General features: G+C 40.9%; 1 protein-coding gene across 6 annotated transcripts in view; it reads left to right on the forward strand.

Moving 5' to 3' along the window:
• The window catches only part of MITF (melanocyte inducing transcription factor), a 112,438-nt gene that overhangs the window by 70,581 nt on the left and 16,459 nt on the right, over positions 1-25,398 (forward strand). For 4 of the 6 annotated variants that reach the window (XM_087743100.1, XM_087743095.1, XM_087743096.1 and 1 more), the window contains 3 exons: positions 19,896-20,123; positions 21,246-21,329; positions 22,801-22,896. In XM_087743100.1, the coding sequence (XP_087599226.1) occupies positions 19,896-20,123; positions 21,246-21,329; positions 22,801-22,896 (408 nt within the window). The remainder of the gene's footprint in view (positions 1-19,895; positions 20,124-21,245; positions 21,330-22,800; positions 22,897-25,398) is intronic. The other 2 variants (XM_087743097.1, XM_087743098.1) reach the window with 1 other exon arrangement.

The raw sequence follows: 25,398 nt of genomic DNA on the forward strand, positions 1-25,398 counted from the left end.
AAAATAATGCCTGTTGGTTCATTATCAACTACTTTAAGAGCCAAGTTATGAACTTGAAACAAAAAACAGTATTGTGTTGTCTATAAAGGACCTGGCGAGTGTGTTTTGTTTTGTTTTTCTTCTTAAAAAAAGAAATTATTCAGTCCCGTCATCTGTCTCCCCAACTTGGTAATTAAATATTACTTTGCGTTTGGATTACCTTTTGGCTTTTTGGGTGTATTTATTTCTAGTGTCTACTACTGAGAGGCAGCGAGGAGGAAAAAAAATCCAAGATCTTGAAGAGGTATGTGTCAGTTTGTGTTAAGAAAGCATGGCCTGATGGAATTCAGCTGAATATGGACTTTACAATAGTAGTAGACATCCAGTTGAGGAAATGGGTAACTGCTTTAACCCTTTATCTCTCAGAAATGAGCGCCAGCTTCATGTCTTGTTCTTTGAGCAAAATGATCCATTTTAGTAATGCATCTCTTCAGTGCTTGTAGTGGAAATTGTCCCTGAATTGAGGACAGAACTCACCTGGTTTGTATTTGCTTAGGAAAATATTCATGCAGCATTCTTTCTTTTTCTTTATAGATAGGAATAGCATTACTCAGAAATTAAGTTAGAGGATCAGGCTAGAACTGGATCAATACACTGCTGCCTTTGCACTTTTCTGGGAGAATATCTCTGTATGGCAGCATCCAGTTTGAATTTCTTACATCAACAGTTGCTGGCCAGCAGATCTGGTTAGGTCGGTCTGTCTGACTTAAAGAATTAAGTTACTATTACTGTAAATCTTCCTTTAATAATTAATGTCAGACTCGGATTGCAACACTTCTGAAACTGTTGTGGGCTAGAGGAAAAGCAGGCTGTGCTAGCCTCTGCTTACGGTAGGCTTGACAGATCTTGAATCCCTTAGAAGACTTTTTCTGAACCTTTTCTAACTCATCAGTATCGTCTGGGGCAGAATTGGATATAGTGTTTCAGTGCAAATAAGAAAAAATAATCATCCTTGTTCATCTTCTGTGCATCCCCTTTGCATCCCCTGGGATGGTGCTTATTCTGGGGGATCTTGTGTTTGTTACTTGCCACTGTGACCCAGCAAAACTGCGTGTCTGTTGTTATGTGCTTGGCAGACTGGTAAATTAAAAAAAGAAAAAAAAAAGTGATGGCCTTTGGAAATACTACTCTGCCAATCTTTAGTTCTCAGCAATTCTGTTGTTACCAACTATCAAAATATCTTGCTGCCTTCAAACACTTAGAGAGAGCGCGCGGGGGTTTTGGGGTGACAGTTCAACCCTGCAAGCCGTCAGTAGAAGCACTTCCACTGGATGCCAGTTACCCACTTGTTTATTATTTTGAGACTTGTTAATAAACTTTTATAGTTTAAATTGACTTTAGACTAGATATGTTTTTTTCCAGCTTGTAATGATGTGGAGCAGAAAATAGAGTATCTTTAAAAAAAAAAAAGGGGGGGGGGGAACCCCAAACCAACAAACACAACTCTATTTAATACCAGTGTTTTTGCAAAGTTAGAATGTCCACACCAAATTAATAGTTTGGCTTTCCCACATACTGGAACAATATTTTGTTGTGGACCTCTGTGATTTAGAGTCCTCGACTTGCTGAATATCAGTAGTTGAAGTTCCAGCTGCTTCTTTGAAAATTCTTGTGTAACTTATGCAATTCAAGCAGATTTCTTTTTTTCCTTTTGAACTTGATCATGAATTCTTGTGTAACTTATGCAATTCGAGGAGATTTCTTTTTTTCCTTTTGAACTTGATCATAAGCAGCATGCGTTTCAACATCAATGTTACAGTAATTAGACTAGTACAGAAAATGCTTGGAAGCACTGATAACCCATTCAGGTGTGTCATTCATTGTGCTGCACTTTCATAATCTCTCAGCAGATGGCATGACGGTTTCCAAGAGCGTGTATATTTCTTGGGAAAGCTCTCAGCTGCTCGGGAAGTCATCTTTCTAGACTATTCCTTTCTCTGATGAAGGCTAATACTCAGGTCTTAAACTGTTTTGACACATTATTCTAATCATGCTGTTTGCTTGTGTTACTGTATTTTATTTTCACCAAGTAATGTCCCAGAGGTATCTTAAAGCCATTAACCAGTTAAATGCTGTATGTAAGAGTTATTACATGTGAAAACCAATTACTGCTAGAAAGTCTGTGAAAGGCAGGCTGCCTCTTTCAAATAAACCTGCTACTGGCATCCAGTAGAAGTAATAAACCTGTTCAGCAAGTAAGACTAGAGTGCTAAAAAACTTAAGTGATAAAACTGGAACATGTGTTCCATTGAACATTCCCTATTCTCAAAGCTATGTAAGACACAACTGCATTGCGTTAAATTATATCCCCCTTCCTGCGTTGTGCTACAAGTCCTCTTGTTTTTTTGTTTGTTTAGACAATGTGAGCTAGTGAAAGAATAATCACTTGAAGAAGTATGTGATGGTTTTCCAGAAAAAAAGTAGTAAATATTATTGTATTTCTAAATTATTGTGGCTTATGCAACCCAGAAGCCATTAGCTGTTTTCAGGCAACCCACCTACTTGAAGCCCTGGCTTCTGACAACAGCATTTTTGTTACCGACTTGGCTGGAATCTGTGTTGTATCTCCAAATGTACACATTGACATCAGCAGGAACGCATCTTGTGTGTTTAAAGAAACCAGTGTTTGAGAGCGCTGTTTTTCTATCTTGGAGCAATGTACTCCTTGTATCTATCTATCTATCCTTTCCTTTTGAACACAGAGTGGCAGATCCACTTGCCAAAAAGCGTCACAGGCCATGAGTGCTATGGATGCTGAATGTACGGCAGTGTTGGGAGCCATCGCTGGAGCTGAGCTTGGAGTCTCAGTAGCATTCAGGCATCTAAGCATCTTTAAAAGGTCTAAGGGTTCATTGCAAGCTCCAGAAAATGCTAAGAGTGAGTTTCAGAGTATTTTCCCTCCCTATCTAACACTGATGTTTCTTTTTCTTTCCTAGTTACACTGAGAAGGCCTTGCCAGTAAACTGCTATATTAAAATATGCTGGTAGCGGTATCAACCCAAAAGTTATTCTGACCTGGAATCACAAATAATTTATGAATTTGCGAGGAAGTTTGTATGTCAAGGGAGGTGAATCCAAGCTTGCGTCTTAGGCTTCCTTCCTAAAAATCACCAGGAAATTCCTGGTTGAAACCATCAAAATTCAGTTTGTGGACTTAATGGTTGGCTATGAACGAAAACTTTCTGCTCTTTTCAGAGGAAACTATAAACAAGCAACTAATGGAAATGCTCTTTTTTAAGAAATACTTTCTTCCTTGAAAGGAACACATTTCAAGACTGAGGTGTAGAAAACAGCTTATCTGCCTATCCCAGGTCTTTATAAAGGTCCTGTCAAGGACTAAACCTTGTCTTCAAGACAACTACTTCTAGCTACCTAAGGCTGTGACTTCTTTCTGCTTGGGTATTTTCTGTAGGCGTGTGGGTTTTCTGTTTCTTCTGGGTTTGGGGAGCCCTGGCTAGAGGGGGTGATATTCTCAGGAAGGACTTATTCCAGTTCACCCATGTCAGCAATCCAGAGAGCCGCTGTCCTTAACCAGCATTGCTGTCCTGACAGCAGCTGACTGATAAAACTGCTTTTGGTGAGACAGCTTGTTTTTGCTGGGGGGCAAGACCTGCTCTTAGTGCTGCTACAGCCTCACGCGAAGTAGGGCTGTTCTGTTGAAGCAATATGGTGCCCTGCTAGCATTTCAGGAACTGCTTTAAAGTTAATTCCTGCCTTGTTAAACAGTGCTTTAAAGTTAATTCTTGTGTTGTTAAACAGAAAATTCTGAGAAGTGAGACTTATGTTTAAAAAAATACGGCCATCATCTGTATTGTCATAACTTACTAATTGAAAAGTCTTCCTTTGAGCAGTCTAATACTATTTTACTTTACTTGACTATTTTAAAATTATTCTTCCTGACTCCCACCAAAACTATACGCTTCTGAAATACCATGATAGCCTGGGTCTCAAAGAAACAGTTTGTTCAGGGAAGGAGTAAAATGACCTTGAATGAGTGAGCTCTTGTGTGTAGCAATCGTAAGCTTTCTATCCTCTTTGCTTTCTAAAAAGAAAGAAATTCTGGACGACAGGCGCCATTCATTGTGCGGTAGTTGGTGGGCTCCATTCACATGAAAGTTCATATATTCCTTAAGGGTTCAGCCCTGTATGGTTTGCTGTGTAAAAGGAAAAATAGTATTTAATCATGCTACTGTGGCTTTTCAAAGGAGTTTATCCTTTTCTAATGTACATTGGCTTTTTGAGGGAAGAAAAGTGGTGCCTTCTACTCTAGAGTGCTGCTTATTCAGTAAGTGGTGGCTCTTTACACTCTTCACTGTTCAAAATTGCCTTCTGCCTTTCCCTGCAGCGTTTCATGTAAGTAACAAGGGAAGAGCTTCCAGCCAGGGCTTCTGCCTGTTCCCAGGACTTATCCTGAGAAAACCCTTCTCTCTGAACTTGCATCTTCCCCAAGAAAATTAATTAATTCCATTTATCTGCTTTGGTTAAAGGAGGTAGGCTGCAAGGACTGAGTCAGGTCTTGATGGCTCTGTGGGATCTGAGCACACAGACGCTCCGCTTTGGATGCGGAGTGAGGAATGTGCTGACTGCTATGGGACCCAGGCAATAACGACAGATAACTATTAGAGGAACACAGTTAATCCAACTTTGCATTTTCTTCTCTAGTAGCTGCAATTCCAGATAACACGCCTCAGTAGCTATTGCTACCAGCTCTGTATAAGCAATAGGCCACCAGATGGGGTAAGGCAGAAGCAACTTTGGCTGTTAATCAATTCCTTATTTGTGCCCATTTTTATTTTGTGGGTATGGTTCCAGGATACATTTACTGTGGCAGCAAAGGTAGCTGATGATGTCCTTGCAGCCCTGGTAGTTGCTGCCCCTGTGGTTGTGCCAATACGTGGGCCCACACCAAAAAATTATGTGGGACTGCTGAGGCAGTTTGAGATTTGAAAAAAGGCCTGTTTTTGGAAAGGTGACTTTTTTTTAAAATCAGCTTAGTGGTTTTGATTGCCTGGATCAGTGTAGCCCTGCAAAAAGCTCTACCTGCATAACTGAGGGGTAAGAGCAGTGACCTGATGTGGTAGGGCAAGAACAAGCAGCCAGACATCGGCATCGACACCTTCTCAGGCCAGCTCTGCCTTTACTGTGGAGCAGCAATGCGATTTTGAAGTAAATTCCCAGTTGCACCCACTTATTACATGTTAGCTTATTTTTGCTGAGTGCTCTTGATGAGTACTAATTAGATTCTTGCCAGAGGAAATTAAATGAGAAGACCTCGTGTTCTCCAGCCACTACTGGGAGTTCAGTCCGTGAGAGCAGGCTAGAGCCGGTCTGACATCAGTGGCTTGAAATGCATATAGTGTTCTGAACCGTTCCCCTGTGGGGTCCCACGTCTTGCACCGTGCTGCTTGAGGGTGCGCAGCTAGCTGTGGTGTCCTCGGGACCGGCTGCAACTACAGCTGCCATTGTCAAACCCAACTGTTTGCAATCCTGGATGTGCTGGCATCTCCTCTGGCTCCTAGCAGATGTTAAAAAAAAAAACAAAACAACAAACAACCACAAACCAAACTTTTACTTTTCCTCTGTTCAAACTTTATTTCATTCAAAATAAACTACATTCAGTGTGAGCTTACTTGCATTTTTTTAAGCATTAAGATCTCTCAAAATATTTATTCCATCCTGTAAAGTAGTGATATGCTAAAATAGGTTTATACTTGAGGTTTAAAAAAGGGTGAGGAAGGTGGGGAAGATTGAGTTAGGATCTAGCTAATTCACATCTAATCTCTAATTACATCCATCTAACTGTAGCATCTGGTTGCCTTGAATGGGGTTATGTTCCCATACTAGTTCTTGGGTAGCTAAAACTTTGTGTATGTTCTCAATCAGTGATGAGAGGTATGTTGTAAAAGACATATCATTTTGTTTGTATTTTTTCAGTGTTAAAAGGAGATGTGTGATTTTCTTACATAAATAAAATATGGCTTTAGTGAAAGACACTAAGCCTATTTCCCCTTGTGAACATAGTTCTGTTCTTGTAATAGCATTTGAAGGGTTACATTAGTGTGGGTCAAGTGCGGTTTAAAATAGGATTCTTCTGAGACCAAGCCTGGAGGCCCTGAATTTCTTTCTCAAAAGACGTTTTGATCTTCTGACAAAACTATTACTTCTGAAATTCTTGCCGATTCTTATTTGCAGCTAACCTTTGGAGAACTGGAATGATAACACACACTCTTTGTGAATGTGCCTCTCCTGGTGCGTTGTTGGCTTGTGTTTTTTTGAAGTTCAGACGAAACCACTGAAAAGAGTTCTCTGTAAGCTGTTTGGGAAGGTGGAATTTGTCTGGTGTCATGTAATAAAATGTGATTCCAGTCCTGCAGAAAGAGCCCTAACCCCAACCTTGGTAGGACTCCGCACGATAGAGAATTGGGAGCTGTATTCCCTTGCAGGCTGGAGGTCTTATATGTGCTCTCGTGCTGAAAATGCTGCTGTGCCAGTGTGTGTGTATATGCTGGAAGAGCATCACGGCAGAAGTTTAGACTACCTTTTTATATAACCTATTTTTCACAGTCTTTTAAGTTTTCATGATAAGGAACATGCTTGTGCGGTATCTGTTAAGTAATGATCCTGACTGCAGTTTTTTGTTACAACTGCAGTATAAACAGGGCTACTGACAGCAAACTCGTTTTTTGTCAAAAGATTTCATTGGTTCAGGTGATGGTCCTGCAAGCGCCCCATCCTCTGGCCTGATCAAGGGTCATTTATGTGGACAAGGAGCTTCTCATTTCACAGTGTAACTAATTATTTGCCTACCATATGTGAAATAACATGAGGAGAAGGGTTTTCAACAGCTCATCTCTGGAAGACATGGAGGGGCAGGTGCGGGGAAGGTTACAAAAACGGCCGAGCTGCTGGATGTTGTTTCTGTAGGTACAAAATAGATCGTGATGCTATGCCTCTATGTATGTAAGGCCCAAGATCTTAAAAGGGCTGAAATGTTGGCATCCGTGTTTAATAAATGAGCCGATGCTAATCTTGTTTTTTCTGAGAGCCAGACTGTTGTGGGAATAAGATCATGGGGTATAGAGGTGAGGTCATGCAACCTAATGGCTATTTGTCTTAAATACATCTTTGTGTTGCAAAAGTATTATGGCAGCATTCGTTTAGCTAAGAAACAACTAAAACGCTAAGTTTCATTGTGGTCTCTGTGTTTAAAATTAGAGTGGAATAAACACACTTAATTTCTTACTGTTGTTACCTTTAATCTTTTGTGGCTGCTGTGATGTCTGCTGTAGCACCTACTTTGTGAATGAGATGTCAGGAAATAAAAGATGTAAGGTTGCTTAATGGAAGTCTCGGACATTAGCACTATACTCCCTAGGAAGAGCCACCACCGTTCAAAAGTAACCCTGACACCGCTGGCTTTCAGTGTGATGCTCTGTGGCATCAGTTTGGCCCCCTGGGTTAATTGTCCTCCAGAACGGTGGCTTGCCACCCTGGGCAAGGAGTGTACCCACCTTTGTGGCTTGCCAAAGTCCCCCAAAAAATCCCAATTCTGGTATTTAGCAGAATGCTTCAGATCGTAGCCAGTTGAGTTTGCATGAAGGTGACTTGGATTATCTTACATTAGAGAACATGATGATCAAGCACTCTGAGGTACTGAAACTGTTTTATGACAACTCAGTAGGTTTTAATACAGTCATAAATAACATCACAGCTCGTTGAGCAGAAGGATAAAAATCAAGCAGTTCAGTGGTAAGCCAGCTTGCATTTCCTTCACTTAAATGAAGTCAGCGATTTATTATTATTTTAGGCTGTGTCTAATGATCATATTAGTAGTGTGAATAAAACGGATGTATCTAGGCTGCTTTATTCTTCTGCTTATTCAAGCTTTCCGTGTTGGGGCTGACACGAGACATCACTGGGTGTAGGCAAAGTGGTAGAGAGGTATAGAGCTAAGTCTTTCTAATTCTTTATTAACTGTGACATGTAAGCTCAGGGCATATTGACAGCGTAAAACTGTTTTGGATTAACAAAATCTTCATTCTCTTGCTAACTTGTTCTCATGGTGCTGTGTGTTTGTCATATAGTAGATAGCCTCAAAACAGGCGTGTTCCAAAACAAATGTCCTTTGTGCTCTAGCCAGTGTGTTGCCAAGTGGTTTGTTAAAATAAATGGTCCTTTTGAAATTATTTTCACTCTTATTTTTGGACGCTTCTTTAAAAGTTTTGGTAGGAAGGCTTTTCCGTAGATGCACAGGCCAAGCTGGTGGCACTGGTTGGGTTTGGTGTACTTGTTTTCTGTTTTCACATTTGGGTTGTGATCAGTGGCATGTTCTTGATATGTGCTTCGTAAGTGACCTTGAGAGCGTGCTGCCAGCCTCACAGTCCCCACGTAATTATGTGAACAATGAGCAGAGCAGTCTTTCACCTAGATCACTTTTAGGCTAAGTATGCAACAAGTGTAGATGTCCTTCTGATGTGCAGTGTGCCTCCAAAGTAGGTTTGTTGTGGTTCCCCCCCTTGAATATAATAATCCAGGAGTTGCATTTGAGTTTACAAATAGCTTTTATTTAAGAAAAGAGAAGGATACAACTGTTTCTGTTTGTGGCTTTTGGGTGTTTGATATATTTTGATCTAGTGCCATCTTTACATCTCTCTCCCTACCTTGTGTTTCAGTGCTGAATGTTGAACTTTTGTAAGTACGTACTTCAGTAGCCCACAGGCAATATTCTGAACACCAGTTCTTTCTCACAAGCTAGCATTGTGGATTTGAAAGACTTGTAAATCAAACTCACTTCTTGCTTAGCCCCAAAGTGCCAAAGATTACATTCCTTAACATTTGAAGTTATCTTGGCTCAAAACTGCATCTCATATGCTGTAAAATTGAGCAACCTTTCACAGACCTCATAGTGATGAATGAGACCAGTGTTGAGAGTATGGGTTTTTAAAATTTATGAAAGTAACAGGTTGGAGTTTTTTTCCTTTCTATATGTTTTATTTATAGTTTGGGCAAAATAGCCTGTTTTAGCTTAAATTTCACCTGTGAAAAGTCCATGTTGCATGACACACATTAAGACAAGTCCATGCAGAGGCAAAGTAGATTTACTGCATTAAAATCTGCTTTTACCATGGGGACTTGAAGCTTCTTGAATTTTATTAATTGAAGTCTGGACAAGCAAATGACCTGTTCCATTCTGTGTGTGGGCAAATCCGTCTCTCTAGGAAGATGGTAATATGGATTTTTATTTTAAAGTCAGCACATGCTGTCTCTCCTGTTTTAAACTTAGCTCTGGTTACTTTTTACTCAACACCTTGAATAAAACTGGTTTCTGTTTCTTCCTTTGTTCATTTTCTACAAAATATGCCATTATTTTTACTCAATCCTCTCTGCGTTCTTCACATTTGATAAATGCGCAATGATGAGCAACCTGAGCAAAACCAGGCATGGAGAAGGATGCTTCTTCTAACCTGTGGAAACTGCCTCCTCAGGGCATTCCAGGACTTGAGGAAACTCATGTTCCTCCTCTTGTATGGGAAGATGCATACTGTCTCAGGTGTGGGCTCTACAGATATATCCAGTATCTCTAAATCATTTGCAGATGTGAAAGTTGATGTACTTTAAGTAATAGTCTGACCTGTCAAGGCCCTGCTGGGGAGAAGGTTCGGTGTTCTGCACCTTTTCCCTGCCATGGGAAATGCAGTAGAGTGCAGTCATTAAAGACACCAGTTTTTCCAGCAGGCTTGCAGTGAACCAGAGACCTAGAAGTTAAATACTCTGTCATGCAGGTCTAGCAGGGGTTACTGAGGGCTGGAACAGTGGCTGGATTAGTAACCCCTGTGAAATGTAACCGATAGTCTTGCTCAGGCTCTAAATATGCGACTGCAAGTCAAAGCTGGCACTGGCTAACACCGTGCTTGGCAACCTTAGGAGGAAGATAAGGTTGGACAAACACTTTTACCTCTCTAAAGTGACTTTTTCAAGTCGATAGTGAACTGTGTTAGAGTGGTCTGGTAAATCTTGTGTTGGTGCTGCTTGGGCTGTAGGAAGGGTGGATGATTTGTGCTTGGGCTATGAAAGGCTTTGCAAGGGGAAGCTGGGAGCAGAGATGGCTTCAAACCGTCTGTACTGGCTTTGGGCTCTTGGGCAGCTGACGTGTCTGTAGTCCTATGACTCTGCTACCTCTTGAGTTCACACCTCTACTCTGGGTCTTGCAAGAGAGCTTTTGGAAGCAACTTTATGTCTATCTTTGACAGTTCCTGTAAGAAGGAGTCATTCCTGTCCTACAGTGAGCAATCTCAAACCCTCTACTGCTGATGAAAGTGCTGCCCAGCTTCCTTATGAGAGAGGAGGATGGCAGAAGTGGACGTAAATACGAGGTGCTTGAATTAAGCTTCTTACCGAGGCAGTACCATAATTCAAACTTGCCTGTCAGATGCAGTTGTGTGGCTGATATTATTGCCTGTTAGTCATAAAATATTTATGCTTTGAAGCACCTGGGGTAGGTGAAATCATAGCAAAAGATTTGTGTCTGACATTTTATGGAGTCAATTACTTGTCTGTCTTAAAATGTTGCAATGCTTTTTGGTATCCTCAGTAACTGTATAAAATAAAAATTTATGGCATGTGTGTTAGGAAGTAAACAGCTGAAATGCCGGTTTCCTAACAAAAAAATGCAGGAGTTCAAAGGACTGAATACTGGCTGCAAGCCACACTTGTGGAACGGCAGCTAGCATGCCACTAACCTGCAGATTGCATCAATTCCTATCGCCTTAAGCAAATTTGGCCAGCCTCTCTTTAGTTTCCTTAGATACTGTTGTCATGTGCTTCTATAGTTAAGCACAGTTTTTTAAATACTAATCCACAAAAACTTTGTTCTTTTTGTCTGCTTCATGTCTTTCCCTTGGATAAAAAGTCATGTTACGCAGAGGCATTTTTGGTGATAGGCAAAACAACCCCTAATTGTATAAATGATGTTCATTCTGTACAATGTGCCTTTTCTTTTTCATAACTGTTTGTGCTTAAAGATGACTGTTGGATCCACTTACACTACAATCATGATGCCAGATCTTAAATAACTTTCTCGTACCTGCCTTGGTTTTCACGGTCAGAAGGGTTTTTGGATGAGTTAAGTAACCAGGGAGTTTTATTGTGCTAACTGATGTCATTTCCTTGTGTTGGCTATGTCCTAAGGTGAAGTGATGGAATCAACTCGTCCTGCCTGTCATTCCCTGGTCAATACAAGTAACTCTGCACCTTTTTCCTGCTCTAGGGCTTTCTGGTCAGTGTTCTTCTGGCCACTCTAACTGGGTTATGGACTGAAAGAAAGGGGAGCAAACATGATCTAGAAAATATGGAGGGAAGGGGAGAACGGCAGCCAGAGAAGTTGCTGAATAGATTGATCTATTCCTAAATTCACAGTGGCCCTACGGGGAATGATATATCACAACCCAATCAACTTAATTTTGATAACGTTTCAGATGAGGTAGCTGTTCCATCTTGGAGGACTAGAAAGACTTCAGAAAGCAAGAAGACTGAACTACTCATGTGAAGCTACTTCAGGCCACTGACGTCTTTAGGGGGAAAAAATGTGATGCTGTTACTTAACATTTGAATGCTGCATGTGGGAAAATGTCTTTGAGAATGAGTTAAACCATTGTCTGGCTGGTTATTTGGATTGCTCTTTGTTGGGTGGTAGAAGGGTTCTTCCTGGCATTGCAGTGAAACCCATGATTGATATTTTAATGAAATAACTGAAGTTTTTTATGGTCTTTAGGTTTTTCAGGCTTAGTGTATCAAGCTGTGGTGAATATGACTTGCAGAATCTTGAACCTGGATTAGAAAACTTAAAGAGAATAAATCACTCTTAATGCAAGAGGCACTAATTGGTTATCTTTATCATATGTCATTCTCCTCAGATTTTTCCCACCCCCCTAGCCTGAAAGGATAAGCACCTGTTGATACAGCTTTCTATTTTTATTCAAAGTCCTAGAAAACAATTTGTTGCTGCTGCTGCTATTGTTTTGTTTTGTTTTTTTTATCCTTGAAAGTGATGGGTCAAAGAAGCTTTAAAAAGCAGCTTTGAAGGCCTGGACTAGCATGTTGAACAGGCTTTCTGGTGCAGTGGACACAGCTGAAACCTGTAGCCCTTGCAAAACACTTCAGTGGATGTGGTTTTGTATCAGTTTTCTTTGGGTACCATTAATTGTTAAATGGCACAGAATTTTAACCTTTTTTGAAAATCCCATGACATTTAGCTGTCTAAGCAACAAAAAGTTCTATTGAACTGAGAAAACTGGCCAAAAAGTATTTTATTTGTAATCATAAACTCTAAGTCCTAAGGCCATTTACTTGAAACAAATGGTCTTTTTAATTTAAAAAAAAAAAAAAAAGTGGGGGTGGGGGGAAAAGTCTTCCTCCCCCTTGGTTAGCTGTCCTCTGTAAATCTCTGGTATGTCCCTGTGCCCAAGCCTATCTCTGCTTAAATGAAGCATTAAGTGTTTTGGCTTTGCTTTCACAGGAAGGTTCAGTGATGGTTTTGGTGAGAAGAATCTCCTTCTGTGTGGTTTGGGGAATGGCAATATGCTCCTTCCCAGCTCATGGGGGCCAGAGGAGCCGGGCAGCCCAGAGCTGCTGGCATCATCATGGCCTTTTGTCACTTGTGTTGCACCAACGGAAGATTTGGGGCATCTTCAGCTTTGCATACGCAGCCATGAGGTCTCCACTGCTTAACTCCATGTCCTGGTTCTTAGCAACTTGCTTTTTGCTAGGAAATGGGTGTTGAGCTCAAATGGAAGGAGGAAAGCTGGGGAAGCTGTTTTGGCTGCACAAATGGTTCCCGTCTGAGCAGTTAGGTTTGAGCGTGGCAGAGGCTGAGCACCGCGCCGGCTCTGGGCAGGACCCACGGTGAGTCCCCTAGCGTAGGGATGGCCTGGGGCTCTGAAGTGGTGGTGGCCTTTGCCAGAGAGGGTGAGAGAGATGAAGTTGTGATATCTGCCATGAAAAAAGGAGGAGAGGAAAAGTGGGGAAGACCAAGAGGCAGTGAAGGAAGTCCTGGGGCCAGGAAGCAGCTGGGCCTGGGGGGGCGAGGAGCCCTGTGCAGGCAGGGCTCCCTGAGGCAGGACGTGATCGCTGTCCTCAGGGTGGAAAAGTTCTGCCTTACATCTGGGTTTACAAGTGTGTCTAGTTCAGAACTGGCTTTGTTCTCCTCAAATTCATTTAATGTTTCATTCCTGATGGTTTTTCTACTTGGCCTGGTTGCCTTTTCTTCACTCCGTGCAAATGTTGTGGGAACTTGAGTAAACCAGTAGTAGTCTGGATATCTGCAAAAGTTTTGGCAATGAAATTGCATGTTAAATTGTTCAATAGTTAAAGGAAAGACCACAAGTGAGTAGAACAACTTAACAACTTTTAAGTGTGTCAGAGGTTTTTTTTATAATTTTGGTATTGGGGGGAGAGGTTGGTTGGTTTGGGTTTTTTTGTTGTTGGTTGATTGTTTTTTTAATAATGCAGCACCTAAGGCTGTTCATACAAAGCTATTGTGATCACACAGAAATAGATAATTTTTTTCATACTTCTCCCTGGATGGTCAGAGAAGTTTGAAAGCAGTGGTACTTGGAGATGTGACAAGTAACACCTTCTGATTTTAAGTAGTAACTGAGATGGCAAAAACAATAAGCAGTGTCCCACCTAGAAGAAATACTTTTAACACAAGATATGCTGGGTTTGTGCTTGCTTCCTGCAGTTACCGATTTCAAACAAATCAAATGCGTGCATGGACAGATTCGTAAGTAGATAAATAACACAGGCCAACTAACTTAGCCTAGTTACCTTCATCCAGAAGTACTGGTGGATCAAAGCTTGATCTTAGAGCAATTAATCAACTTCGAACTATGGTTGGACTCAATGATCTTAGAGGTCTTTTCCAACCTAAATGATTCTATGATTCTGTGAACTTGAAGTTTTCCTAGAGGATGATTGGCAGTAAAGCCACTGCTAATTACTGATTTTTATTCTGGTATAAGTTCCCCGTTAGTTTAATCATTAGCCATTCAGTTTCTGGATTACGCTGTGCAAAACACATTGGCCAAGCCAATAGGCTTCCCTGCCTTGTGCCTGCCCGAGAGTGAACTCTCCTGTATGCCTCTACAAAAGGGATTTGGTCCATGCATACCCACTGGGAGTGGGGGTGCATCGCTCTGTGGCCACGTAGCACTGTTCCAAGGTCTTGCCATCATTAGCAAGTTATTAGTAAATTAAGTCTGAGTGATTCCCAGCAAGACTTGACAGGAGGAGCAACTATCAGAAGTATTGTTTCCGTTGCTTGTGTTGGCTTCATACAGAGGAACTGTTTGAGCCGTATGCTTTGTGCTTAAGCACGTAGCTATGTTTTGTGTTTAAATTCCTGAGCCCCCAATCACCTTAATGGGAAACATTTTTAGTTTTTCAAATTGGAGGAAGTATGTGGGTGTACTCAGGAGTCCTGTCACTGATGTGTAATATAATACAAGGATTTGGAAGAATGTAGTCTGAAGTACACCTAAAATTCCCACTGATAGGGTGTGTATGCTTAAAGCTAGTGAAAGCCATTGATTAAGTGTTTGCTTGATTGACTCTAGACCCAAGGGCTGGGAAAAATCTGCTCTATGTATATGGGTTATTACTGTTGTTTCGGTGTTGTGGAAGAAAACACACAGCTTCTCAGGAACTGTTTTTCCCCTACTCAGATACTTGAACTGGATGTATGCACTGGAATTAGCAGTCAGATATCAAGATTAATGAAGGTATGAGAAAGCCTTTCCCATGCTTGAGATAATGTTGTTCTCCAGGATACTCCAAAGAGCAAGGGACGAGTGCTGAGTAACCAGCATGGCTCCCTCCAAAACTTTTCCAGCCCAGCTCAGGCTTGTAGGGCCTTATCTGGGTTACATATGGGTGCAGTCAAGCTTATTTCTTTATACTGCTTTTCTCAGTGCTTCAGCTCAAGAAGCAGCTTACTAGCTCAGTGTCAGCATGGCAAGAACCAAGGAAGCTTGGATCGTTGTCCCGTGAGACATGTAGTGCAGGAGAACCTGATGTAGTGGCAGTTCTAACTGTGCATGGAGCCAGGCCATGGAGATGAGTGAAGATGCTGCTGAGCTGCATTGGAGGCTGTTCTAGCACGAAAACAGTTCTGGGCCTCTGCTTCTGAGGCAGTATTATTCTGTATTACCCATGTAAGCAGAACCTTGATAAGCAAGAAAGTGGAAAATGTACCTGAATACAAACTGAAAGTACAGCCTTCTTCCAGGTGTTTCTTTGCTGAATCCAGGGTGCAGGCTGCCAGTTGGCTGTCTTTGATTTGTAGTTCCTTGTAGCCAAGTTCTTCTGTTACTGTGGTGTGATAAATTTAGCTGTTTCTGTCATCTTGTCTTAAGTAATTTCCCGAGTTCTGCAGGTGATACTTCCATTGCTTCTTGCTTGCCAATAGCAAAGTGCCCAAAAAACCATGTTCTACTCAGTTTAGTAATGTTACACCAAAGCTTGGGTTGAGATTCCTGGATATAGATGGTTGGAGATCCAGAGGATTCAGTTTCAAGTTGCTCTGTTTTTCTTGCATGTCCCTATTCAGATGCATTTCTTAGGGAGTGTATCCAAACCAATAAATTGTCATCTTGCACTTTGTCTCACGAATTTGGAAGAACAACAAGAACTGTTCTTTACCCCAAAGGCAAGAAGGGCCTGAGGACCAAAATTAGATCTTAATTAAGTCAAAGCTTTTATTCATAGCTTCAAATTTGGGGTAGTGGCATTTCATTTTATGGTTTGCTTTGCAGCTCTTTGCTTGTGAGATATTTTGTCAAAAAGTAAGACTGATTTATGGCTTATCTACAGCATGACTGTGACTGGTACGTCCCGGGGCATTTGCCCAAGTAGGCACATTTGGGCTCTCTTTGATGTAGAGACCGCAGAAAAGGATGTTCTAGGCCAGAGACAGAGTTAGTCTCAACAAAAAGCACTGAGTTCATAAAGCTAGTCCCCACCAGATTTCAATGATGGATCTCATAAGGCAGTTCGAGCGGGCAGTAAGTGACATAATGAAGAATCAAACTGGAGTTTCTCAGATGCCTTCTGTGTAGACTGTCGGGCCTCACGCTTGACCAGAGCAAGGGCAGTTGAAACTGGTATGTCTGTCCAAGAAGGAACGTGTTTGAAGCTGTTCCTATCCTATGGGATCTCCTGTCCTTGTTGCACTGACATGCAGGGCGGGAATAGTTAGGTCACATTCTTCTCCATTCGGAGAATAATTGTATGTTCTTGTATTCAAATGGAAAAGTATGTTTGAGCAGCTGTGGATTAAAAGGAAACATTCAGTCCATGAATCTCTCCTTTCCATCATTTCAGAGCAATTTAATGTCAGCAAAGGCAGTTCTCTGTGTTCTTTGGTTCACTACTGTACTTGTGTGAGAAGGTGACACGTCCTTGGAGAACTGTGCATATCTAGTGTATAATGACTATGGTTCTTCTGGTAGGTTTTTCCGGAAAAGGCAACAGAGCATCTTCTCAGCTGCTGCTGATTTGAAGCCCAGACACCTGACAGTAAATGAATTTCCTCAGAGTCACTTGTTGCCCATGTGTAGCAAGAGCTGACTCTGCATGAAAACATGATCTACTGGAGAACTCTGCTCCGAATACTTGCAGAAGGATATACCTTTTTCTGTGAGCCAAAGTAACTGTGTGGTGCGTCAGGAATTAAACTGACTAGATTATATTTTGGCTTTGCAGTTATGCTGCACACAAATATACAGTAATGTTTATGTAGATGTTATATGCACGGTAAGGGTGGGCAGAGGAAGAAAGATTCACCACCACCACCCCCCGCGCACAAGAAGGAAAAAAGAAAAAAGCAGGCAGCAGCTTCTAAAACTGCAGCTGAAATCTGTTGCCCTGTACCGAAAAGGATGCACTTCTCAGCAAGATTAAAATTCTGAGAGAATAGTTACACTTCTGTATTAAGTAGAAATCTGCAACTTAAAAGTTTGAGAAAGAATGCAGCTCCTTTATTTAAGGTTCACAACTTTTTTTTTTCTCTTGCCTTCCCTGGCATACCAAGGGCAGCACCCCATTAAAAAAAAAAAAAAAACGGAGTAGCAAAATAACACAAACTATTCTAATGTAGGATAATACAACAAAATCTTGGGGAAAGTATGTTCTTGTGAAATAAGTACATGTTTTGCCAACAAAAATCCTATGTCAGTTAGGGAGTGTGTGTTTCAAAACTTGACATGTAGTGGAGTCAGTTCAGTGTATTAGTATATATTATAAATAATATAATATTTGATGATGCACAGTTGAGATGTGGATCTTGGAATTTTGCTGCTCGCTCTCCTGGGAGCGTGGAGGGTGGGTAAGAGATGGGTGCAGGGAGGAGAGGCTTTGTTCTTTCCCATCGCCCTGGCAGGGTTGAGGGAGAAAAGCCGTGGTATCTGATGCTTGTGGAGGAAATGTGCAAATTCTGTCAGACAAGTAGGGCTTGGTTTTAAAATAACATATTCAAAGATAAGTCTTACGAAAATAACTCGTTCACCGATAACTTTATCTACTCGGAATGTGAAAATTTAAGTGAAAAATAGACTTATCTGGGTAGCGTAACTCTTACCACTGGTGATATGAAAATGGATAATGCAGTTTGGGACTGACAAAGCAAGTGCTGTACTTATCACAGCAGACTTCTGTATTGTGTTGTCATGCGATTTAGTGCAACAAATCAGATTAAACTCTCTAGAAACGCTATCTTAAGTGTGCTTCCCTGTGCAGCAGAGACTTTGGAAAATAATGGAAGTTGAGCAGCTTTTTGATGCCTGTGCTTGAGTACAAGCTTTTGTCAAGGAGTTGGACAGAAAGAAAAAGTAAGTTCTGGAAGGTGTAGGGAGTGTGCACAGTACCGTGACTTGCGTACAAGTGCAGATAAGTGTATTTGGGATATGCTTTAGCCCATTGTGAACCATTCCTGAACTGGAAAGCCTCTTCCAGCTGTAGGCTGGGACAGAATTAATGGGCTCTGAAGCACCAGGGAGGCTGAGGACATGGTAGAGCTTTTTCAAGTCCTTTGTGTTCAGCTGCAGGACCTGAGTGGATTGGTGGCTGCGTGGCCAGGGCAGTGGACTGCTGTGCCTGGAAGCTGAAGACAGGACTTTGTAGCTGCGTGGGTTTATCCAGTGCACCCCACTGCTGGGGGATATGCGTTAGGCTTGGAGGGCATTTGTTCAGTTATTTCTTACTCTGTACTTACAAACTTTTAACCTTACTGCTAAAGAAAAATACCATTGTCTATTAGTACGACTGGAACGAAAGATGAATAGCGAATTAGCCTTGAGCGAACTGTCAATCTGACTTTGATAGCCCATCACTTAAAAGGTCCTTTTATGTTTATGAAAAAGCATGACGTCAAAGCCGGGGGGGGAAAAAATAATACCAATACTTAGGGCTAAACTTGCATAGCTTCCAAGGAGAGCCCCTGTGTGAACTGCTTGTTTCTCTACATGCATGGCTAATGAGCGTAGGTTACTATAAGTCTGAGCAGTGGCATTCAAGTTTCTTCTGCTGTTTTGGGGTAGCTTGTTTATGGTGCTTCCATATGTGAATTCCTCAAACTGAAGTAGCATAGAGCAAAGGATATTGCAGTCGCTTCTCTCGCAACCAACAAGTAGTATGCTGGAAATGCTTGAGTATAATCATTATCAGGTGAGTTGTTATTGCAGATTTATTTTAAAAGCTGTGCTAAGAAGGCTTACATTATACACTAAATCCTTTTTGTCTGGTATCTAGTATGCTTTATTACATTTCTTCCAGAAAAATAAGTGGGGAACATGCATGGTCACTTGTAACAGCAAAAGTCACTTTAATGGAACTGTTTTAAAACAAAAAAACTTCTCAGAGTATTATTATATTTTGGGTTGTGTTCTACCTTCCAATAAAAATATTAATGATCAAAGAAAGGTGACAAAGAGTTTTCAGGATATGGTGAAAATTTTTCATGGAAAAAACCTGCCTTTCTTCTCTTGCTTATTTAGGGTGCACGAGAATAGTTCAGTATGAGGTTTTTCGTATTTTGTATATAAAAAAAACTTCCAAGTACTGAAAAGTTTATCTTAAATACAAAAATAGCTGTTGCTGAGGACAGTGATTGATCTGAACTGAAACACTTCTTTTCTTGCATCTTATTTGCATAACGCGTTTATAAACAGGCTGTCTTATTTGTATATGATTTAGGCCATATATCTGAGATATAAATAACTTGTAGGCAAAAAAAATGGTGTATTCCTTTTTTTAATCAATGTGTTACTTTTAAAAACAAAACAAAACCAAAACCACCCAAAACCTAAAAAAACAACAACAAACCTTTTGATCTCTCTGTTACTTGCCATCCGATAAAGGATAGCAATCCATACTCTTTAGTTTTAATTGGTAGCTACTAACAAGTAAAATGAGTCCTGCAGCGTGACTTGTTTCCTCCATATTTTAGTGAAAACTAAATATTGTGTACTAAAGGTCTGAACGGAGAACCGTCTGTTCTGGAGTATCTGTATAAACTGGAAAACCTGAGCATTGGTCTTAAGTGAGAAGTCTCATGTTGTAGAAAAATAAGTGGAACTTCTTGGTTACCGTTAATAAGTCAGTTATTGAAACACTAGCTCATAAACTGATTTCTTGCCACCAAATGTGAATTAGTGGAGTGCTGTTGACTTCCTTGGAGCTGCACAGGTTTGTACTTTAAGTCAAATGCTTAGCTGGTATATATGTAAAAAACGTATAGCTCAAATCGATGGCACGTATAACAATGTTGTAAAACAATAAAGCACTTTTAAAATTGTGTCATACAGGTGCAGACTCACCTTGAGAATCCAACCAAGTACCATATTCAACAAGCCCAGCGGCAGCAGGTAAAGCAGTACCTCTCTACCACTCTAGCAAATAAACATGCCAACCAAGCCCTGAGCTTGCCATGTCCAAACCAGCCCGGTGATCATGTCATGCCACCTGGAACTGGAAGCAGCGCACCCAACAGTCCAATGGCTATGCTTACCCTTAACTCCAACTGTGAGAAAGAGGTAATACGCTCTTGCTGTGCATATTCTTCAGTAAAATGGAATTTCTATCTGCTTTCTTTCTGGTTTGAACCGTATTTGCTCATTGTTAAGATGTTATGTTTTCTTCTTTTCTGAAATGTTCACTTTGAAAATGCAACTACTGCCTCTGTGTCTGCCCAATTAATATATATATTTTCATAGACCATTTTGGCAAAAAAAAAGTCCCTCTAACTTCCTCTTCTTTTGGGCTATTTTAGCTAGCTTATGCTTATTAAAACTACTCCCCCCCCCCCGATGCACGCAGTGAACTTTGGAGAATACAAAGCAGTTTTATAAGCTGTAGCTTTCTGGAATAATGTTATTTATGGCTCATTCGTGTAGAAAGAGCAAAGAGCATAGCAAAAATAACTGAAAAACACAAAGCTTTTTGAGATATTTTAGGTATTTTTACAGCAAAATATGAGCAAGTCTCTTGCTTAGCTGGAAGGTCAGATTGTCCCAGCTAATATATCCTAAAATGTTACTGATTGCTGTTTCATGATGAGCTCAGTGCTGCAAATATAAGACTTCACTAGCGTATGCCTAGAAGTCCTTCACAACCTTGTCTTAATCTTTGCTGGCAAAAACTTTGTTAGATGTTACATGTGTGCTCAGGTGCCAAAGGAAAATGATTTGAAAGATGTTAACAAGTGTAAGAATCATGTCAATATTTTTGTAATATGACAAATGGGAGACAATTGTAGAGCTCCTTGTGTCCCCCCATCCTCCCTCCTCGAGCCTTTGTGCCAGATTTTTAATACAGATGCACTCTGTGAGGACAACGTTATGCAATTTTGAGAAACAGTTATTACAGAACATATTCTGCACATGCAAGAGAAATTAGTTGTGCTCCATAGCTTCAAAAGAAATGAAAATCACATCGTTCCATCCTATCATCCCAGTTGTACCCAAATCTTTTGTTTCCTCAAGATATTTACAGCTTCACTTTGCTGTGTCATCAGGCACGTGTGTGCATGACACTGTTTCAATTGTGCTCTTTTTGGGACTGAGACTGTGCCGTGAACTCAGATCCATGCTTTGCTTTTTCTTTTTTTTTTTTTTTTTTTTCCCCCCCCCTTCTTTTTTTCCTTTTTATTTCTGCAGGGATTTTATAAATTTGAAGAGCAAAGCAGGGTTGAGAGTGAGTGCCCGGCTCTGAATACACACTCACGAGCATCATGCATGCAGGTACTGGATGACACAGGAGTTGGAGCACAGGTCCCCTTGCTAATGAGCATGTTTCTTTGAAGTTACGTTGAAGAATAAACTTGCCCCGTAGTGTCTTTAAGAAGTTGAATATAAGATGTATTTAAGGAACAAAACAATGTTATTAGCATCGATGTCAAAAGTGCATTAAGACATCCGAAGAGGGCTAGTGCTTTTCTAGCACTGTAACACTATAGCAGAAGAACATACCAACCATGCTTTAAGGTCTCACTTCAGGAAATCTTTTCTAATGCTGTTTTCCCAAGACTGCATGTATGTGTTCTTGTCCTGATAGTTTCCAAGACCACATTTCTATGCAGATCACACTTGCATGTAAAAAAATGATATGAGAAGGATTTAATCCATCCATGGTAATTTGTCCTCAGTAGTTTTGGGGTATTTTATTTTATTTTATTTTATTTTATTTTATTTTATTTTATTTTATTTTATTTTATTTTATTTTATTTTATTTTATTTTATTTTATTTTATTTTATTTTATTTTATTTTATTTTATTTTATTTTATTTTAAACTAAGGGTTTTTTATTTCTAGTAATAAGACTTTGGATATGGACTATAACTGTTAGTTCCTTTCTTGCCCTCGCTTCCAGTCAGTGTAATTCGTTCTGATCACACTTTCTGGAGCTGATAACAAAAATTCCATACGCTACTATTTCTACCATCAGCGTTATGCATTGATTTTGTAGATGACCATCATTTAAGTTCCTTTTTTATAGTGAGCAAAAAGGAAATAGTCCTGCAGGACAGTTTGGAGCACCTGCACGGGTGCTTTGGAGGGCTCTGTTTTTCCCAACAGTGCAGGAGCTTGTGGAGGCACCTTTGAGCCCAGCCCCAGCAAGAAGATGGCTTGCACCACCTAAAATCACCTCCGAGCTGCTGTTGGGTGGTGCTTCCTGGGAGGGTGTGTGCGGGATGTGAATCCGATGGATTCTGTTGTCAAGGGCAGGTAGCCTGTCACCCAGCAGCAAGCCTTTGTCCCCTCTCCTTCCCCTGCAGGTGTCAGGGCCTTGGGCATTACTGTCTGTACGCAGGTTTTGACCCCACAGCTAGAGGCAAGAGGTGGAGCGTAGGCAAGCAGTGCTGCACGGGTGAGAGGAATTCACGTGGTTAGCGTAGCTTATTTTACAGGGAGCTCTCTGCTCTGCTGTACCTGGGAGAAGCAGTGTGTCTGTGGGCAGGTAGCACAGGGTAACTGCTGGTGGGAGGAGCAGATTAGATCATGAAGCCTTAGCTTTGTCATGACCTGAGTGTCTTGGCTGAATAGAGGGAGTCATGGCTGATTGGATTTGGAGCGTGGCAAAACTGCACAAGCACCTCTGCTTGGGCTTGTGCTGCAGAGAGCTGCTGTGTGGCTGAAGTGCTTTGTCAGGCCTCTGTATCCTAGTGGTTTTGGTAACAGGTTTGTTTTTCTTTGTTCACCTTTTCTGCCACAGATGGATGATGTGATCGATGACATAATTAGTCTGGAGTCAAGTTACAACGAAGAAATCCTTGGCTTGATGGACCCAGCCCTGCAAATGGCAAATACGGTACAGTGGTCCTTTCCATTTGGTTTCCCTGTTAAGTCTAATTGTCTTTCCTTGAGAGGATGCAAAACTATAGCATGACTTTTTCTCTGAGCAATTAAGTAGTTATTCTATTGTCCCATAGACGATAATTAGGTTTGCTTTGAAGAGTTTAAGGCATACAGTTGCAACAGAAAAACATTAATTTAAAAACACAAGCTGGAGTCAGGTCGAGGGAATACAAAGGACAATTTTGCTTTTCTTATTTCAAAGTCAGGTTAGTCAGTGAGAGGATTGTAACAGAGGAGTGAACTGGTCTAACAGGAGTGAGCTCATACCCATCAATATTAAAGATTGCCATGGTCATTACACTTGGCTTCAGAAAGGCTAGATGGAAACTCCGGCACCCCAGGTTCCTGTATCTTTTCATGTTCAAGTAAGAAATTTTATGCCACACTCAAGCATGTGTTAGCATCCCTATCCAAAGCTGCTCTAGTCTAACTATTAGCTGACATCATAGCTTTAGCTTAACCTGATTGCAAATGGAGAGAAGCCCCTAGCTAGACGACAGCAAAGATGTTAAAAAATTTAGGAGGGAAAAAAAAAGAGTTAAAAAAACAACTTTCAAAACGAACAAACAGGGAAGGAATAAAGAAGCTTAAAAACTAAACGGGGGAAGGGGACGTAGGAAGCCTGTGACAGAAGACAAGAACATGGAGGTGCGAAAGTCGGTGAGCAAGAGATGTTGCCTGTTACCTCCGAGTTGCTTTTCTGTTTGCTGGTTCACATTGCTACGAGCATTAATATAATTGTACTTCTGGCATAATCTTATTTTCATCTTTTGTAGAGGGTAGCTCCAGTGAGTTTTTTTTGTCTTGGGCTTAAGTACTGTTAGATCTGGCTGAGTAGATGTCTGCCAGTGCTGGTATCTGTTTCTTTTTTATCTAATGCCAAAATTTACAGCTTACCACATAGCATCGATTTTTGTAGCACAGGTTTACATTTGCTGACAGTAGTCGCCTGATGTCATGTTAGCCTAGTCGTATGCTCCCACAGATTCCCACAGCCCTCTCGGAGACGTGGTGCATGCCGCAGGAAACGGCCCACCAGCGTCCCTCGCTAAACAGTGTCCTTTGAGTAGACAGAGAAATAACTGCAGACTCCTACCAGAAAGAATGAATTTTCCTCTAATCTGAGATTACTTGAAAAGTGCATCTGTCCTGGAGTTTGAGAGGAAAACTTAAAAACCCATGGAAAGATAGTTTTCAAGATAGTTATTCTTTTTTAATTGAGGGTTCAGGTTCTTCTAGAGTCCTTTCTCTGAAGTTCCATTGGACTAGGACCCATTAAATTAGAGGGGACTTGGATTTCTTTGTGCTTTTCTTCCTCTCTTGTTTCACAGGGACCCCAGCAGTGGCTCTTTGCTTCCAGGCAAGGACGTAATGGTACTCTGCACGCTTTTGGTGGAAGGAGTCCATGTAGTCAATTTTTAGGGTAGTCTGCATCCCTCCTGCTTTCTGCATGATGACGAACCTTGTAAAGGCTGCCTGCTCCACATTTGTTGTGAAATTTCATAAATTGTCCACTGTATGTGGTGAAGCCTGTAAAATAAGGATATGGGATAGTAGAATTAAGACTTCGTTACTAATACAGTTAAATTGCTGAAGGCAAAAAGCATATTTCAGTCTCTGAATTAACCTGATACCAATCCTGAAGAGATGGAAATTGAACAATGTTTCCCAACAATTGGTTTGGGGGGAAAAAAAAAGGAACCTGATGTAACAGACACTTTTCTTTTGGAACAGGATTTAGCTCTTAAAATACACAACATTTTACTCATAAGGAATTAAGGTCTGTAGACTGAGCTAAGTAGAGGTGGAAGAAATCAAGAGAGGAAATGTCTCTAAAGAGACACAACCTATAAATAGCTGTGCTGAGACTACCACAAAGGCTGCTATTGTTCCATAACCAACAAAGAATAAAAGGGCCAGTTTGTTACATTTGGTAACAGTACTTAATTGATAAGCAAAATCAGAGATTTCTGTTTAGAGCAACCTAAGGGAAGTTTCCAAGTACCTCTTAATTGAAAAGGGCTTGTTGCAATCAACTGCTTATGGAAGTGTTTGTAAACTTTGGTATTGGGTCACAAGTTAACTGGCTTTGCTTCTATGGTGAAAGGTATCACAAAATGCTCACTAGTTTGCCAGGAGGGTTTTCTGCATAGCTATTACCTGGTAATTGAATTGCTACTCTTGTATGCCAAGTTGACATGACAACTAATTCATCCAACTAATCAATTTCTAGCAAGAGTATGACATGGAAAGCCATGTGAGTATGTGCAGTTCCACTTCTAAATGTGACTTTCCTGTGGAAGTTAAACTCCAGAAGTAGAGAGGAGTCTTATTTCAGGGACTGTCGCTGAGTGTGTGCTTGTAGGTAAGGGAACAGCACAATACGTTGTAGGCTGCACGAGCTGGGGAACAGAATCCTTCCCAGTGTGTACCGAGACCTTAGAAACAGCCTTGT

Source organism: Nipponia nippon, unplaced genomic scaffold (genome assembly GCF_047370975.1).
Source record: "Nipponia nippon isolate SJK-2023a ecotype South Korea unplaced genomic scaffold, ASM4737097v1 scaffold_9, whole genome shotgun sequence".
In the NCBI taxonomy this organism is placed as follows: Eukaryota; Metazoa; Chordata; class Aves; order Pelecaniformes; family Threskiornithidae; genus Nipponia; species Nipponia nippon.